The sequence below is a fragment of the Lolium rigidum genome, chromosome 6 (genome assembly GCF_022539505.1).
Source record: "Lolium rigidum isolate FL_2022 chromosome 6, APGP_CSIRO_Lrig_0.1, whole genome shotgun sequence".
Classification (NCBI taxonomy): Eukaryota; Viridiplantae; Streptophyta; class Magnoliopsida; order Poales; family Poaceae; genus Lolium; species Lolium rigidum.
The window spans coordinates 209,312,309-209,328,109 of record NC_061513.1 but is presented as its reverse complement, the minus strand read 5'-3'; the positions used below and the strand labels follow the sequence as shown (position 1 = coordinate 209,328,109).

The 15,801-nt window shown below is 49.7% G+C and overlaps 2 protein-coding genes across 2 annotated transcripts; both read right to left on the bottom strand.

Moving 5' to 3' along the window:
* Window positions 1-977: 977 nt before the first annotated feature.
* On the bottom strand, window positions 978-5,807 carry LOC124665180. The gene is made up of 4 exons (XM_047202584.1): window positions 5,222-5,807; window positions 3,410-3,573; window positions 1,749-3,234; window positions 978-1,563 (listed from the first exon to the last, which is right to left on the bottom strand). The coding sequence occupies exons 1-3, from the start codon at window positions 5,805-5,807 to the stop codon at window positions 2,146-2,148; spliced, it is 1,839 nt and encodes a 612-aa protein (XP_047058540.1). The 3' UTR covers window positions 978-1,563; window positions 1,749-2,145.
* A 4,877-nt stretch (window positions 5,808-10,684) lies between these two features.
* On the bottom strand, window positions 10,685-12,922 carry LOC124665553 (purple acid phosphatase 15-like). The gene is made up of 5 exons (XM_047202951.1): window positions 12,682-12,922; window positions 12,412-12,603; window positions 11,748-12,305; window positions 11,399-11,589; window positions 10,685-11,319 (listed from the first exon to the last, which is right to left on the bottom strand). The coding sequence occupies exons 1-5, from the start codon at window positions 12,920-12,922 to the stop codon at window positions 10,900-10,902; spliced, it is 1,602 nt and encodes a 533-aa protein (XP_047058907.1). The 3' UTR covers window positions 10,685-10,899.
* Window positions 12,923-15,801: the final 2,879 nt, after the last annotated feature.

Genomic DNA, 15,801 nt, shown 5'->3' with positions numbered 1-15,801 from the left:
GACCAATAATGCATGCTGCACTTCTTTTTTCCTGAGATGAGATCTTCCTATGTGTGGCAGCAGTGTCACTGTTATATTGGCTGGTAATTGACATACCAGGGCGGGAACCTGAGCAAACCAAGCCTTAATTACCCGTCAAAGGTTAGATCCGCCGCTTCTTCAGTTTGATTGCACCCTGACACGGACACATCGGAAGGAACAGTACCCTAAACATCGGATCCTGCATTCCAACGGAGCTTCAGAGAGCGCTCTACAGCCTCTACTGTACAACCATGTGCTTCATGGCATGGCGACTCTCACCTTATGCTGCTGCCACCGCCGTCGTTGTGGGTGCACGAGGAACAACCGGACGAGCCTGGCTTTCTATCGCCACCGGCTTATTATCGCCGGAGAGAAACATGTGAGCGCTGGCCCGAGCCGTAGTTGCGAAAGCAATTAATCTGTGGGGATGCTCTGATCCCTACCCGGTTGAAAGGACCGAGTTCACCTGCCGATCGCGTTGCATCTGCGGCACAGCCGTCGCCTTGCCGACAGTCCAGATCCATTTCCTAACTCGAGAGTGCCCACACGCGGCAGTGCTTACTGCTACGTCGATTGCAATGGAAGCCCTGACAGTACCCCTGACAAGACTGCCATGAGAGTCCAAGGGCATCATAGTTCTAAGGTGGCGTGATTAAGATTTGCATAAGGAGATTGCTCGCATCTATTTATTGTTTGGTAGACCTAATTAGTTGACATGTCCTTTCACATGACGAAGCAGACAGCTGTTCTCCTTATAATAATAATAAAAAAAAGGTCTGAAAAAGGCTCTTTTTACAACAATAACAAATGCAGCTAATCTTAAAGGTGACAGAAGCACTTCACGAGTTTAAGATCATAAATAGGATAGCAAAATGGCTGTCTTTAACAATACATGCTAGGAATAATAATATCATAATAGATGCTCCCAATTAGGCGTGTCCCTAGGGCCTATAGTAGGTGCTTGCCACTTCGCTCTGCCCAAGTGTGTGGAGATGCTGCTACCAGACAGGGCTACGCAATAAGCAAACCAAGAGACAAAGGATTGGCAAGTAATCATGATTGAGTTGTTGACTACAATTTCATAAAATCCATGGGAATAAGGTAGCATGCAGAACAGACATCACACTCATGTGGCCATCTCACCCTGTAATGATACATTGGTATATAGTTTTTAAAGTTTTTATATGCAAGGATGCACAAGGAACAATTTGGATGTCATCATCCATGCTCTGCTTTGTCACACCTACATGCTTAGCTTGCATTCCAAGTTGGATCCAGTCCAGTGACAGGTAATCCTACCTCTTTCAAGTGGAACAACATTGCGCTACTAGGAATTTTCAGCTGTATGGTTGGGAAGTCTCTTCCGATCGATGATGCATGTCCATCGTATCTGCCAGTAAAATTTGTCTAGCCACTTTACAGTTGAATATCCTTTACCTTGCTGATATTGCGTCTGCACCACCAACCGCATCAGCCAGTTTGCCTTCAGATACACACTTGCTACATCTCTTTCATTTGCAAGTGGTCAGAAACTCTGGTTACCTAAAAAGACACGAGCATTACTTTAGGCAAACTAATCATACTGAGAAAAACAAAACAAGCACAAGCAAACTTCTGACAGTATTTCACTGCAGCTGCCCACAACTAAATGACTTGCAATACAGAAAACATTGTTGTTACAGAACTAGAACTAGAATACAGAGTTAGTTGTTACAGTAGATTCATACCAAGTTCAGTCTTCAAGGTCTGAGGCCTGTCATGACTCATGATTGTAGTTGAGATGCTGATATAACAAGGAGCACACCAGGAAACATTCTTCTCCAGAACATTACCACTGAATGGGAACTAGCAGCATAGATAACTGAATAATTCAACCTCACCAAACAATCAGAATGATCAACACCTCAAGACCTCATAGGTACTGAATATATGTGGCTCCAAAGACCAGCAGTAATCAACATCAAAAGCTATTGAAGGCCACAAACATTACAAAGAAATAAGTTGCTCCCAAGATTTCTTGGATAAGTGCCAGGGCAGGTCCAAGTCTCATAAATACTTGATATTACCATCGATCCGTTAATGGGGTCAAATGTTAACAAAAGAACATGCATCAGATAACAAAGGCTACTTCTGCTTTTGGATACAAACAACCGCACTACAAGATGAATCTGAGTCAATTAACCACAAATTCACATTCTGGAGCTGCCTTTGAACTAAATCTGAAGCCATACTGTGAGGCCAGGAAAGCATTTTACTTTGACCATCTGACAGTGATCTATTCGACATGTTAGGCCCTAATTCCATAACCATGATCTCCTCATTCAGTTTCCCCAGCTTCACACCACCATTGCTTTGCAACACTTCCGTAAGTACGTGAACAAAATTCACATGTTTCAGGGAAGCAACAAAATCACTTTTTGGAGATATCACACTATCTGCTACTCTTGATATAATACGGTCATTCCATGCTTTTCTAGAGCCTTGTGAGCTTCTTATAAACATCAAATCCACTGACTCTGCAGTAAAAAAGTCGACTGACTGATCTGATGGTTCGGCCAACTTACTGCCAAGTGAAATAACATTTGCATCTAGTACCCATAGACTGTAACCCAGATCCAAGCAATATTGTATCACATAAGCTTTAGCCAAAATTTCCATAACAGAACCATCAGAATTCATAGAACTACTCATTTTGCTGCTGCGCAACAACTCAGTAGCATCAATGACAGCATGCCCTCTATGAGCAAGGTCGTCCAGAAACTCTGCATTGTCACCAAGGAAAATGTGATTCCGCGTGCCTGCCTTCTCAAGATGGCAAATGAGGTTTCTCACAATCCTCTGTTCCACTGAATACAAACTTATGAGTAAAACATTATTTTCTAGTTGCACAGACTTGAGCACAGAACCAAGTTCACTAAATTTCCTAACAGACCTTCCTGGAAGAACTTCAGCAAAGCAAAAATCGTACCATTTTAGCTCTTTGAGAGGTTGCAATTGCCATATATTGAAATTGAGATTATTCTGATCTAACAGTGTAGAATCTGGTCCAACACTTCTTCCATAGTTGACACCTGCATCCCTATGAGAGATGCTGAGGGCCCTTTCCTTCAGGAAGTTTGTGTAGATGTTGAAGTATCCACGTGAGTGGACAAATTTAATGAACCAAGGGGTCCATATTCTCTCACCCATCTTTTTGTACCATCCTGTAGTTTTCTGCAGATGAAAGTGGAACAACAATTACTAACAAGCAAACAAATCCACCAGGACGTAGACATCAAAATAATCCAAACAAAACTAATCCACTAAACATAATACGTAGGTTAGTTGATATTTATGTAATGCATAAACTGAAGAAGCGCACTGTAATGTAAATAAGAAGAGAGTTTACCATGCCTTGGAGAATAGGTTTGATTCCTTTGGCTTTTTGTTCATCGTACCACAATCGAAATTCTTTCCATGGTTTGGGGAACAAAAGTTGTCCCCATGTGCCAACCATCTGGTACAAAAATAGCCTAGTTTCACTGTCCAGCTCTATCTTGTTTCCATGTTTACCTATTTAGTTCAAAGTCAACTAGTTAATAACAGAACCACTGCTAGTACTTAATGTAATAACTAATAACTATGAAAGTAATGTTCGGCAGTGGGGATTTTGGTTAGAATTTGGTTTAGTTTAAAGCTCTCTTAACTCTAAAAACGACTGTAATGCCAAATCCAAATTATGCTATAACACAATATAACCATTAGATAAACATATGTTTTGATTAAACACCTTTTAGTTCAAAGGAAGTTATTTTGATGAAAAGGCGTCTGCATGGCAACCTTTGGAGATTATAAATAGTCTGAGAACACATTTAGTAGTGCTAATAAAAGAAATTATCATCAAACAAATCCACAGCGAAGTGTGGCTGATAATAGTAGCTTAAACTGAACCTCAAGCCAATCCTCATCATCTAATACACAGCCGAAAGAACTCGTTTGATAACTCACACTCAGTGCAAGTTTCATTAAGAGTCATACAAATTTAATTATAAAATACAAGTAATAATAAAACAGTAAAGATATAATAAGTACTGCAAGTTCACCTCAAAGTCTAACTGTTATGTTTTTTACCTAAGATAGTTTAGGGCTTTATACCCACATGATATGACATTGCACAAATGACAAAATGAATCTAGGATAATGATAACATCTCCATATTCCCTAGCCAAACCTTCACAATATGAGACCCAACTGTAGTCACCCAAAACAAATGAAACAACTACACCAGAAGAAAGACTAGCCCTAGCATTTTCTTTATGGGAAATTAAGAACTGAAGATCCATATAAAAGGAAGGTCAACAAAACCTAGAAAGAAGGAAAACAACAATAATGGGATTCAGAGAATCCCAAAGTTCCTATGCACTCCAGCTACCAAGCCAATTACAAAACAACGAGACCTGCCAGGACAGGACTATCCCTTGGCTGGTGTTGTTTTAAAGGAGCAACAACCATGAGCACCCACCGAGACCAAGACTCAAACCTGGGTGGGCAGCATGCGCACCCGCACCGCTTGCCAACAGATCAAAGCTCCGTTGTCCAAGCCAATTACACAGGGCTCTAGCAACTCAATACACATTCTATCTTTTAGCAGACAGAAAAGAGTTTATTAGTTCAAACTCTACAAGGAATTTCTGAATCAATGCCTAAAAGGTCAGCTTGTGGAGGGGCTAATGAAGAAACTGATAAGTTGCCCATAGCTGATACAAGAGATGACAACAGAATGCAAAAATAGCAGCGTCTAATCCAGTTTATCTTATCTATCTTTTTAAAACTCTAGCAAGAACTAACTGGTTCGGTGTTCACGGATTTAGCATCAGAAACTTCAAATAATACAATGAACTTCATTATTACCCCAAAAACCTCTTTGATCTCGGGAGTTCAAAGGGATAGATCATGATAACGCAAGGCAAAACACCCCCGCCCCCATGTAATAGTGTTCTAACCAACCCAGAGGTCCTAACAATATACTCCCAATTGGGCATTAAGCCACAGGACGGTCTATCCAGCTTAGCAACCACATTTACACAAACGCATTAAGCCACAAGATGGCCTATCCAGCTTAGCAACCACATTTGGGCAGCAAATGATGCATTGAGGGATCCATTCTTCCTAACTAAGCCAGAAGAGCAGCAAGCATTCACAGTGCTTACTAAGGTCTGACCTGCGACGAATCGGGGGCGCTGCAGCGACGCGCCGAAGACGTAGGGACTGTAGTTGTCCCTGTCGTAGTAGTACCTCATGACGACCCGCTTGAGGAACCTGTAGTAGAGCGGCGAGACCTGGAGGTCGTCCTCGACGACGAAGGCGAACTCGTCGTCGGAGCCGGGCCACCACGCCTCGATCCACTGCGCCTGGAGCCCCGCGTTGGCCGCGCGGTAGTGGACGCGCTTCTCCCCGTGCGGCCAGCGGAAGGCGTCGAGCGCGTGGAGGATCTCGTGGGACGCGGCGAGGAGCGGCGCGGACGAGTTGGGCGGGCGGTGGTCGAGGAGGACGTGCAGCGCGACGCGGTCGCCGTCGTAGTCGGCGGCGGCCAGGGAGCGGAGGCAGCGGAGGAGTGGGGCGGGGCGGTCGTAGGCGAGGAGCTTGATGAGGAGCGAGAAGCGGCGGGGGTCCGGAGCGGGGCCCGTGGCGGGGAGCGGAGGCGCCGGGTAGGAGGTGCGGCGGAGGAGGAGGAGGACGGATAGGGAGACGGGGAAGAGGAGGAGGAGGAGGGGGAGCGGGAGGGAGCGGCGGCGAGGCGGCGCCATTGGGTTTGGGAGCGACGCCGTGGCAGTGGTGGTGGTGGTGGAGATCGACGGAGTCGAGAGAGAGAAAGCAGTGGGCCGACGTGTGAAGTGAGGTTTTGGGTTTCGGTAGGGATTGGGCTTCCAGCCTTCGACGAAGATGCTCCGTTGGGCTTCCTGGGACCAGCCACTATGAGCTCCTATACACCGACCAGATCGGTGCGTACCGAGTGGCAAAACCTATTTACCGCCCATTGGCGTGTGTTAATACTTAATACGGCGTGCCTTTTAGATTTTATCTTGTAATCGTTAGACTAGGTCCATGTATCTCTACCATGTATTATTTGTTACTATGAATATATGTGATATTGATTGTTAAATAAAAATACAGCGCACTCCCTAATGGGACGACCTGGGCTGCTGCCCATTAATTATGATAGTTTTGGTTCTTCTTGTTTTAGGACAATCCAGAAGTTTCGGTTGGTATTTTTTGTTTTTTTCTGGTTCGTCGGTTCTCTCTTGTTCTTTCACGTTTTCTTAGGTTTTTTTGTTTACTCTCTTTTCTTCTTCTTTTTCTATTTCTTCCTTTTCTGATTGAATTTATTTAATATTTTCTAAATTTTGAATATTTTTAAAATATGAACATTTTTTAAGCAGAAAAATTGTAAACAAAAACAATTTGAACAACTTTTTTTTAGAAATTTTTAGTTTAAACATTGTTTATTCTTAACAAACTTTTTCTAAACAAAAATTTAATTGAACAAAAAATGAACAATTTTTTAAATAAATTTTCAGTTTGCACATTTTTCAAATATGAACATTTTTGTTCCTTCCAAGGGAGATACATCATTATTTATTTTTGATCAATAAGGTATAACTATGTTCATACTCATTTATGTTGATCACATTATAGTGCCAAACTCATCAGCTATCTCGGCCTTTCTACACAATTTGGGTAATGAGTATGCTCTTAAGGAGCTTGGAGATCTCCATTTTTTGTGGGGTAGAATGATTTGATCTTGAATCAAGACAAATATGCTCTGGATTTACTTACTCGAGTTGGCATGAAGGATTGTACATCGTGTCCTACACTTCTCTTTGTTAATGATGCATTATCCTTGCATGATGGCTCTCCTATTGGCTCTGAGGACAGTACCCACTACGGAGCATTGTTAGAGCTTTAACATTGACTCGACTTAACATATCCTTTTCAGCTAATAATGTGTGTCAATTTCTTCATGCTTATACTACCACTCACTGGATAGTATTTGATATTACTATATATTCATGGTATATACAAAGTTGGACTTACTTTTCTGAAGTCCTCCTCTAAAGTGTTTATTGCTATTTTAGATGCAGATTGTGCAGGTGATTTAAATGATCGACGGTTTACTGGTGGTTTTGCCATTTTCTTTGGTCTCAATCTCATATATCCTGGAGTGCTAGGAAACAACCCCGCTTCTGATTTTGTGCATGTAAATGATATGACGAAATCAATCAAATTGATGTTCATTCAATACCATCATTACATTGGGGTAGTACGGTTGTTGACAACATGTGATTGTGTCCTCGAGTATTGATTGTATGTCACTCGAGACGAACCCGCAGGGGAAGACATCTGTTTGGAAGCATCAAGTTTATGCCACTTTTTTAGTGTGTCATTATCTCCTAGATTACTATTCCCTTTAAAAGGGGTCTCAATTGTAGTGGTACTTTTTCACATGTGTCTCGATCCAGCACCGAAGCATAATACAAAGCACTAGTCAATGCAAATGCTTAACTGTTCTAAGTTGAAGCCCTTATACGAGGGCTTGGTGTTCCGTTTAAGGAGAAACCATGTTTATCTGTTGACAATTTTGGTACCACTTTTCTGTCTACCAATCCTATTTTAAATGCCCACCCCAAGCATATTGAGATACACTTTTGTTTTGTTCTGTTTAAGAAGAGTTGCTAGCAAACAACTTGATATTAGGTTTATCTCTAGTAAAGATCAGATTGTTGATGGCTTCACCAAAACTCTTTATTCCAAGAAATTAGATGAGTTTAAGCATAATCTAAATCTCTTCAAGCTTTAGCTTAAAGAGGATGTTAGAGTTGTAATATATGTATTTATACGATATGGAGTAGTGCTTCAATCGTATACCATACAACCTTGTAACGCCACTTAGGGGTTTTTCCCTAACGATATAACACACATCTGATCCCCCTAACGGGGGCACGCTCATTATCCTAAAACACTAACACACCACCCTCCCAAGGCTTCATGGTCTCAACCATTTCGCCGTCGGCGAGCCGTGAAGGGGAGTGTGTATGCATTTCGAAAAATTTACATATACACGAACATCCAAGATATATTCTAGGTAGTTGTAATAACGTGATTCGACCCGACATCCACGCGGACCTAGCAGCGACCAATGCCATGCTCGCCGACGCGAGGGCGCAACTGCGGGAGTCGTAGGAAGCCGTGAGGATATCGCCGTCATCTTTCTCAACTTCAGCGACGACGAGGGCATAGGAAGTGACGTTGGCCATGTTGTTCGATAGCTTCACGTGGGACGCCGATCGCCATCAGGCCCTGGTGGAAAAGGCACAAGCGTGTGCTATCAGGAGGGCGTACGAGTTGTCGGGCCCGATGGTGGTTCACAGCGCGGCGCGCTAGGAGGTGGTAGTGGCGAGAAGGCGGGAATAGCCGCGAGTGGACAGGGAGAACCGGGAGATTGAGGAGGCATTCGCGACGATGGCCAGCACGGAGGTGATCGTGGCGAGGGACATGGCCCGCTATGAGGCCGAAAGGGAGGTGGTCGCGGCGCGGCAGTGACCAAAGCGGCGAAGGCAGGGCGAAGAGAGCCATTGGGACGTCACTCTGGTCGAGGGCAGGCGCACCGCTGGCTAGAGAACGTAGCCACCATCAGGGGTCCCAACTCCCCCGCTGAGAGGACCATGCGCCACCGGGATACCTACGCCGCGAGTAAATTACACAAATCTACCACAATTGAGGTAGTGGTTACAGATCAGTACCATTCTTGAAATTTTTTGCTAAAAACTACAACTTCAGAGGTAATCCAGAACAGATAGCGCAAACACAAGGCTGATAGCAGTTTAAGGCCAAAGGGCCCACTGTCAGGCCCAACGGCCGTTTCCTCTCGTTAAGACCGAGGGGTTAGTCTCGGTCGCTAGCCCGACCTCGACCGTGTCAAACCAGGCGTCCTCCTCACGCAGGACCTCCGTCCGACGACCGGCGCCGCCCGCGCACGCCCTCTGTCCGGCGACCAGCAGCGCACGCCCTGCGCCCCAGCGACGCCCGCGCAGGCCCTCCGTACGGTCCCGTTCGCACGCCCTCCGTCTGGCGACCGGCGGGCGGCCGCCGCCCGCCCATTCCCTCCGTCCGGCAACCGGCGCCGCCCGCGCATGCCCTCGGTCCGACGCTGCTCACGGTTCGCTCCACACTCGCTGGCCACCCGCGCCCCGACGCCCAGGTGCAGCCTCACGGCTAGCCCCTAGATCCTCATGGAACATGCTAGCGCTCAGCGCGCGCGTCACCGTCCGGCGCCGGCGCGCAATGTGGACGCTCCAGCTCGCCAACGACGACGACTGGCCTCTCGACAGCCTCCTGGAGCTCGGACGGGAGGTACTCGGTCAGGTTCATGCCCGCGACGGCCAGGCCGGCGACGCGCGGCACGGGTCCGTGTCGTTGGCCGACCACGCCAACAGCGCCCACGACAGGTCGTCGGTCACCGCTGATTTGAACGCCAGCAGCTCAAGCACGTCCGCCGACGGCGACGATACGAGCACAAGAAGCAATGTCAGCAGCAGCGTTCCAAGTGAGCAGCGCCAGGTACAACTCCAGCGTGCTCATTGTGCAGGACGTCAGCCGCGCACGCCATCGTCGGCGTCGGTGTGGCCGCCGCTCTCACCGATCTGCTCTGGCTGTACTCCGCGAATTGAGTTCCTCTGCGGCTGCAGGCAGAAGGCGGCACTCTTGAATAGCCGCGCATCACATTGCCCGGCGAGTTGCAGTCGTTGCGCAGGCCGCGGGCGCCGCGCTGGAGGAGCCCGCACCGCCGCGACTGCGCGCACTGCTCGATGATGGATCGCGGATGAAGCCGTTGCCATCGACGTTCTTGTCGCTCCCGTCCCTCTGCGTGCCCCCGGCGAACGCGAACAGCCACGGCAGCCGAGCTCGACTCGATGGCGAGGGTCGTCATGCCGATGCCATCGTTCGCAAGGTGCAGCCGTGCATGTCCAGCCGACCAGCCGTGCATGCAAACCAACTGTAGCACTGAAACTGTGTGGTCTCTGCAAACTGGTTCCTTGCTATGTGTTTGACCAGCTCCTGCAAACTAACGGAGAGAAACGTCCGTTGGTCCTGACAGTGGGTCCGGATGGCTTAAACTGCTCTCACCCGACTGTTTACGCGATCTGTTACGTATTACCCTAGAAGTTGTAGTTTTTAGCAAAAAAATCCAGAAATGGTACTGACGCGTTACCACTGCCGCAATTGTGGTAGTTTTGTGTAATTCACTCCTACGCCGCCCGTCTCGACGGCCAACGGGTGCGGAAGGCTCGCGCCTCGCGGATGAGCTATGGCACCGTCAAGGCACTCTAACGGCCAGTACACCGAGTCACTATCTGGAAGGCTCGAATTCTAGACAGCGAACACGCAAGCTGATCGCTCGAATTCTGGACAGCGGACAACGCAAGCTGACCGCGCTATGTCCGCGTTGACGTATTCACTGTCCAAATTTGGGGCATAAATGCGTCTCCACGGACGCCGGTCATTTTACGTCGGACCATACCCTAATGTTAAAGATTGGAGGAGTACAATTTGCTCCTTACTTTCAAAACTTTGTGATAATAACCTTTTTGGGTTGTGAGGATTATCATGGTCTAGCTCCGAGAACTATTATTAATAGCCAATTCATGTACTTCCAGTAGTACCACAATCTCCTAATTTCCATATAATTTCTTGTATGGAAAAGAACGCACGTTTGATGCGTCAGTTGAGAACCTATCTTATTATTATCTCATCAGAGCTCGCTAGAATCCGCTTCGATGACAAAATGTAGCTACATTATACAGTACATGGGAACAATTTGATCTGCTCAGTGTCGGATGATCAATAGCTTGCCGGTCTGGTCGAGTTGAGCAGGCACCTGTGCGGCTCCCGGACAATGTAAATCTCATCTCCGACACTGTTGTACATATCCTGGTTCCTGTGCCATCTCCACAGAGCGTGCGTCTCGTTCTTCACCTCAAGAATGCCGTGGCCGAAGCTGGCCTCCCGGTAGGCGCTGTAGTCCGGCTGCCGGTCCCAGCAGAAGCGGCCGGCGGCGGGGCCGGAGGTGAAGTTGAAGGCGCAGAAGCCGCCCATGAAGGGGTCGGGCGTGGAGAGCGGGTCTGGGCAGCGGCCCGGGTCGTCGGCGTGGGTGGTGGCCATCTTCTCGCGGTTGCCGCCGTCGCCCACCGAGATGTGCACGGCGCCGCACGGGTCCAGCGTGTAGTTGAACACCCGGTTGGAACGCTCGTAGGCGTGCACCTGACAGAGCAGAGCACACAAGTCACTCTCAGCTACTGGTGTTCATAGATAAGTCGGTCAGTGTCAGAGAATGTAGTACATGGCCGGTGAAGGCGATGTCGAGGCCGTAGGAGTAGAGCAGCTCCTCCATCGCCACTCTCATGCACTCTGCTTCCCTGTAGTGAGCCTTGTAGCTGCTGTACCACGGCGCGTGCCAGCCGGCGACCAGCCATGGGGTCACCGATCTGTCCACCTTTGCCAGGTCCCTCTCCAACCATCTGTACTGCTCCCCTGAGTTCATTTGTGGTGCAAAGAATCAGTCAAGGTTCACTGCTGCAATACTAAAGTCAGCTCAGAACTGAATTTCCTTCTGACCAACTTCCTTACAGCTAAATTCCTAGTCTGAACCTATCCACCGGAGCTTACTCTGCCACTGTCAGATTGAGTACCTGATTTGCTGTAGTCAGCATAGGCGGCGAGCATGACGAAGTGGATGCCCCCAACGTCGAAGGAATAGTAGAACGGGGAGAAGGATCCGCTCTCCTGCGACGGGAACGCGAACCGCGAGCTGTAGGCGACGAACGTCCTGTTCCCGGCCTGCGGCTCTTCTTCGTGGTTCCCTTCGACGACCATCATCGGGGTGGTCGACGTGACGGGCTCCATGTACCTCCCCCAGTAGTCCCAGCGCGGCTGGTACGTCTCGTGGATGGGCGTGGACTTGGCGAAGGAGCAGGAGTAGCAGTCCGTTCCGGTGCCGTTGGTCAGGTACAGGTTGGCGTAGCTGACGTCGCCGACGAGGAGGATCAGGTCGGGCCGGTTGCTCGCCATGTGCTCCACGGTGGAAGTGGTGTTGTAGGTGAGCCCGAGGTCCCCGACCACGGCGATCCTCCCCGGGTAGCTTCGCGGGCCGACGGCCGGCATCGTCCGGAACGCGTGCACGGCGCTCATCGCCGCTGGGATGGCCGGGTCGCCGCACTGGTAGTAGTACTTCGTCGCAGGCTCCAGACCTGCAAGGCAGCTAGAACTTCAGTCGCCGCCACGTCTTGCCTCTCACTGGTGTGGACTGTGGAGAGGGGGGAACGACATAGACAAAGGTGTTTGTTTGTTTGTCACCTTGGAGTCGGACGTGGTGGATGATGCCGGAGGTGTAGTTCTGGAGGCCCTCGAAGGGGTAGAGCTGGCTGTACACGAGCGCCTCGCCGGTGGCCTCGCGGACCAAGGAGTCGGCGGCGAGCCCGTAGCGCACCACGCTGCCCACCGTGCTGGGGTCCAGCGGCTTCACGGCGCCGCCCATCTGGGAATCCCCTGTCCGAACCACCAGCAAATCAAACGCCATCCAACAACAGATTCCAGGAATTAGAGCCGTGCCTGTGAATAGCTTACCTGTGATCCAAGAAACCCAGGCGGAGGTCGGCGCGGCGGAGAGCGCGACGGTGACCTGCTCCGGGGCCCAGCCCGTGACCCGGCGCTGCACCCGGGGGTCCGTGTCCGGCAGGTCCATCGCGTGGCCCCTGTCTTCCAACAGCGGCACCGTCACCGGCTGCGACGGGCCTGTCAGCGTCGACGCCGGCTCAGCCGCCGCGACGGCCGCCGCCAGCAGAAGCAGCAGCGACCTCCACCACATTTCGTTGGGTTTGGGCACTTCCTTTTTCGTCGAGATCAATGGGAGGGTAGTGCGAGGTGAGTGTGGAGAACGGATGAATCTGGGATGGTTTTGGAGGCAAATTTAAAGGATTCGAGCAGGGATGATTGGGAGTGGGAAACGGAATTTGTTGATCGTCTTTCCTTGTCTGAAAAACGGAACTGGTGTGGGTGCCGCCGGCCAGTTTGGAAACAGAGGATGAGACAAGCAGTTGCCTTGACATTGACGAAATGCTTTGATTTTGTGCCCAGATTTACTCCCTGAAGCAGAAATTGGTCACACTTATGCCTTTACTCGAATCATTTCTCACTTTTCCCTGTATTTCCGAATGTGTACTAGTTCAGAAAGCAAGAAAACTGGTGGTGATGGTGTCGGCTTACAGTTAGGGACGGTTTTCAAGCACACGTCAACGGACTCATTCTGACGGCGGCGAGAGGAATATTCTGCGGTGCCAGGGAAGATGCCAGTTCAAGAGATTGGATTTGCTATCCAGTATCCACATGCTGCGGCCGCTCACAGCGTCCCATGAATTCTTTGGTGAACAAGTGCAGCTTGTATTTCTCCACGATGCCATGTTCTACAAAAGGAGGCCCGAAAAATATACAGCTAGAAAGCGTCACAGCATGATGGCTCTTTACTTGAGTCTGTTAGAGCATCTCCACTCACGTCCCCGAAGCGTTCCTCAAAGGGATTTGGGACGCGTCGGACAGAAAATGCGTTCCAGCCGCCTCCCCTAAAATCTATTTTTGTCCGGCGCGCTCCGATATGGTGTCCGGCGCCCCGAGCCCGTCCCCGTCCCACCGGGGACGCCGGACACAACGAAAAGCGAGGCGGGCTCCCACATGTCGGCGACTATTTGCATAAACCTTTGGTCCGCGCCTCTTTTCTCGTCGCTCCTTCCTTCCCGCGCCTCCCACCCCACCGCCGCCGCTGGATTTCCCCGCCGTTTGGGCGTCTGATCTCTGCTGAGAGTCCACACCGTTGTCGCGGCTGGGGCTCCCGCCGGTCGTGCCGCCGCCGCCGCGTCGCCGGCGCGTCCCGGAACGCGCGCGTCAAATCCGCCCCCACCTCCGCGCACGGAAGGTGCTCGACGACTTGCCGGGTAGGCGCGATTGGCCGCTGTTTGTTGCGTCGTCCGCCTCGGCGCAATTTTAACCATTGATTTTGCTTTAGCCATGGACGGCGATGATGAGATGGTTGCCCTGGCTGGCCGGAGGACGAGCAAGCCTTCGACGACGACCTGCGGGAGCATTTGCCGATCATCGCGTCCCTCCGGGACATGCTTGACGCCGAGGCGGAGAAGAGGAAGAGAGCCGCGCCGCGGAGGATCAAGGCCGGGAAGAAGGAAGTCGAAGCCCGGCGAGAGGCCGGAGGGACATGCCATGCTCGCACAACGACTACTTCGTCGACGACGCAACACATGCCGACAATTTTCGGCGCCGGTACGGGATGAGCAAGGGGCTGTTCATGAATATCCTCCACGGCGTTCGAGAGTTCGACCCCTACTTCAAGCTCAAGCTCGACGTTGTAGGCGTTCTCGGGTTCTCGTCCATTCAGAAGTGCACCGCCGTCATGAGGATGCTTGCATACGGAGCACTGCTCGATACACGGGACGACTACCTTCGCATGAGTGAGTCTACCGCCATTGAGTGCATGTACAAGTTTTGCCGAGTCTGTGGTGGGAAAGTTTGGCAAATACTACTTGAGAGGGCCAACCGAGGACGAGACCGCAAGGATCATGGCACAAAATGCTGCCGGAGGATTTCTGGAATGCTTGGAAGCATCGATTGCATGCACCGGGCATGGAAGAACTGCCCGTATGCTTGGCAAGGTATATACAAAGGGCGTCATGTATATTGCGGTGTGGTGCTTGAAGGCGTGGCAGATTATGACCCGTGGATTTGGCATTCTTTCTTTGGTATGGCGGGATCACACAATGACATCAACGTGTTGCGAGCGGTCTCCGGTGTTCGACGGACTAGTGGAAGGGCATGCTCCACCATGCAACTATGAGATCAATGGCCACCAATATACCAAAGGCTATTATCTAGCCGATGGTATATATCCAAAATGGGCCACTTTTGTCAAAACAATCTCGAATCCATCGGGTCCGAAGAATTCCCACTTTGCTACACGACAGGAGGCTTGCGGGAAGGATGTCGAGAGGGCATTTGGTGTGCTTCAAGCACAATTTGCCATTGTCCGGTACCACTGCTCTAAGCTGGTCTCACGACCAAATGTGGGAGGTGATGCGGGCTTGTGTGATCATGCACAACATGATCATCGAGGATGACCGCAAGAATCATGCTAGGTCACATGTTGGTCCCTATGAGTGTCAAGGCCCTCTTGCGGAGGTTGATCATGAGTTGCCTGCAGATTTTGCTGATTTTCTCGCTATGCACGCGAGAGATCCGTGACGAGCAATGTTCATGATCAACTTCAAGCTGATCTCGTTGAGCATGTGTGGAGGATCAAAGGAAATACCGTGGCACCTTGATGTAGCATCTAGCCATATTTATTATATTTGTTTACTTGTTTGTTGTAATTTAATTTGAAAACAATCCTCTCAAACATTTTTATTCATATGCTACATTTGATAAATGGCTCTTATGTGTTAAAAAAGTATTTTAAATGTTTGGGGGCGGCGTTTGGGGGACGCGGCTGGGGAGCGACGTCCCCCAAACGCGGCACGAACAAAACACGTCCCCCAAACGCTCAATCCGGCGCGGTTTGGGGGACGCGACTGGAGATGCTCTTAGTCCACCGATGGAGACAGTTTTCATATGGGCAGTGCTGATAATCCTCCGGAGGTTTGGAGGTTTGGAACCTCCGGGTCGACAGCTTGACACGTGTACTTTTCT

Bases quoted from the DNA above. Each gene is read 5' to 3' on its own strand.
- LOC124665553 (XM_047202951.1), bottom strand. From the start codon at position 12,922: ATGTGGTGGAGGTCGCTGCTGCTTCTGCTGGCGGCGGCCGTCGCGGCG. The intron at 12,306-12,411 runs GTGACAAACAAA...GCTGCCTTGCAG, and splicing joins CCACCACGTCCGACTCCAAG to GTCTGGAGCCTGCGACGAAG. The intron at 11,320-11,398 runs GTACTACATTCT...CTGCTCTGTCAG, and splicing joins ACATCGCCTTCACCGGCCAT to GTGCACGCCTACGAGCGTTC.
- LOC124665180 (XM_047202584.1), bottom strand. From the start codon at position 5,807: ATGGCGCCGCCTCGCCGCCGCTCCCTCCCGCTCCCCCTCCTCCTCCTC. The intron at 3,574-5,221 runs GTCAGACCTTAG...TGAACTAAATAG, and splicing joins GCGCCCCCGATTCGTCGCAG to GTAAACATGGAAACAAGATA. The intron at 3,235-3,409 runs GTAAACTCTCTT...TTTCATCTGCAG, and splicing joins AACCTATTCTCCAAGGCATG to AAAACTACAGGATGGTACAA.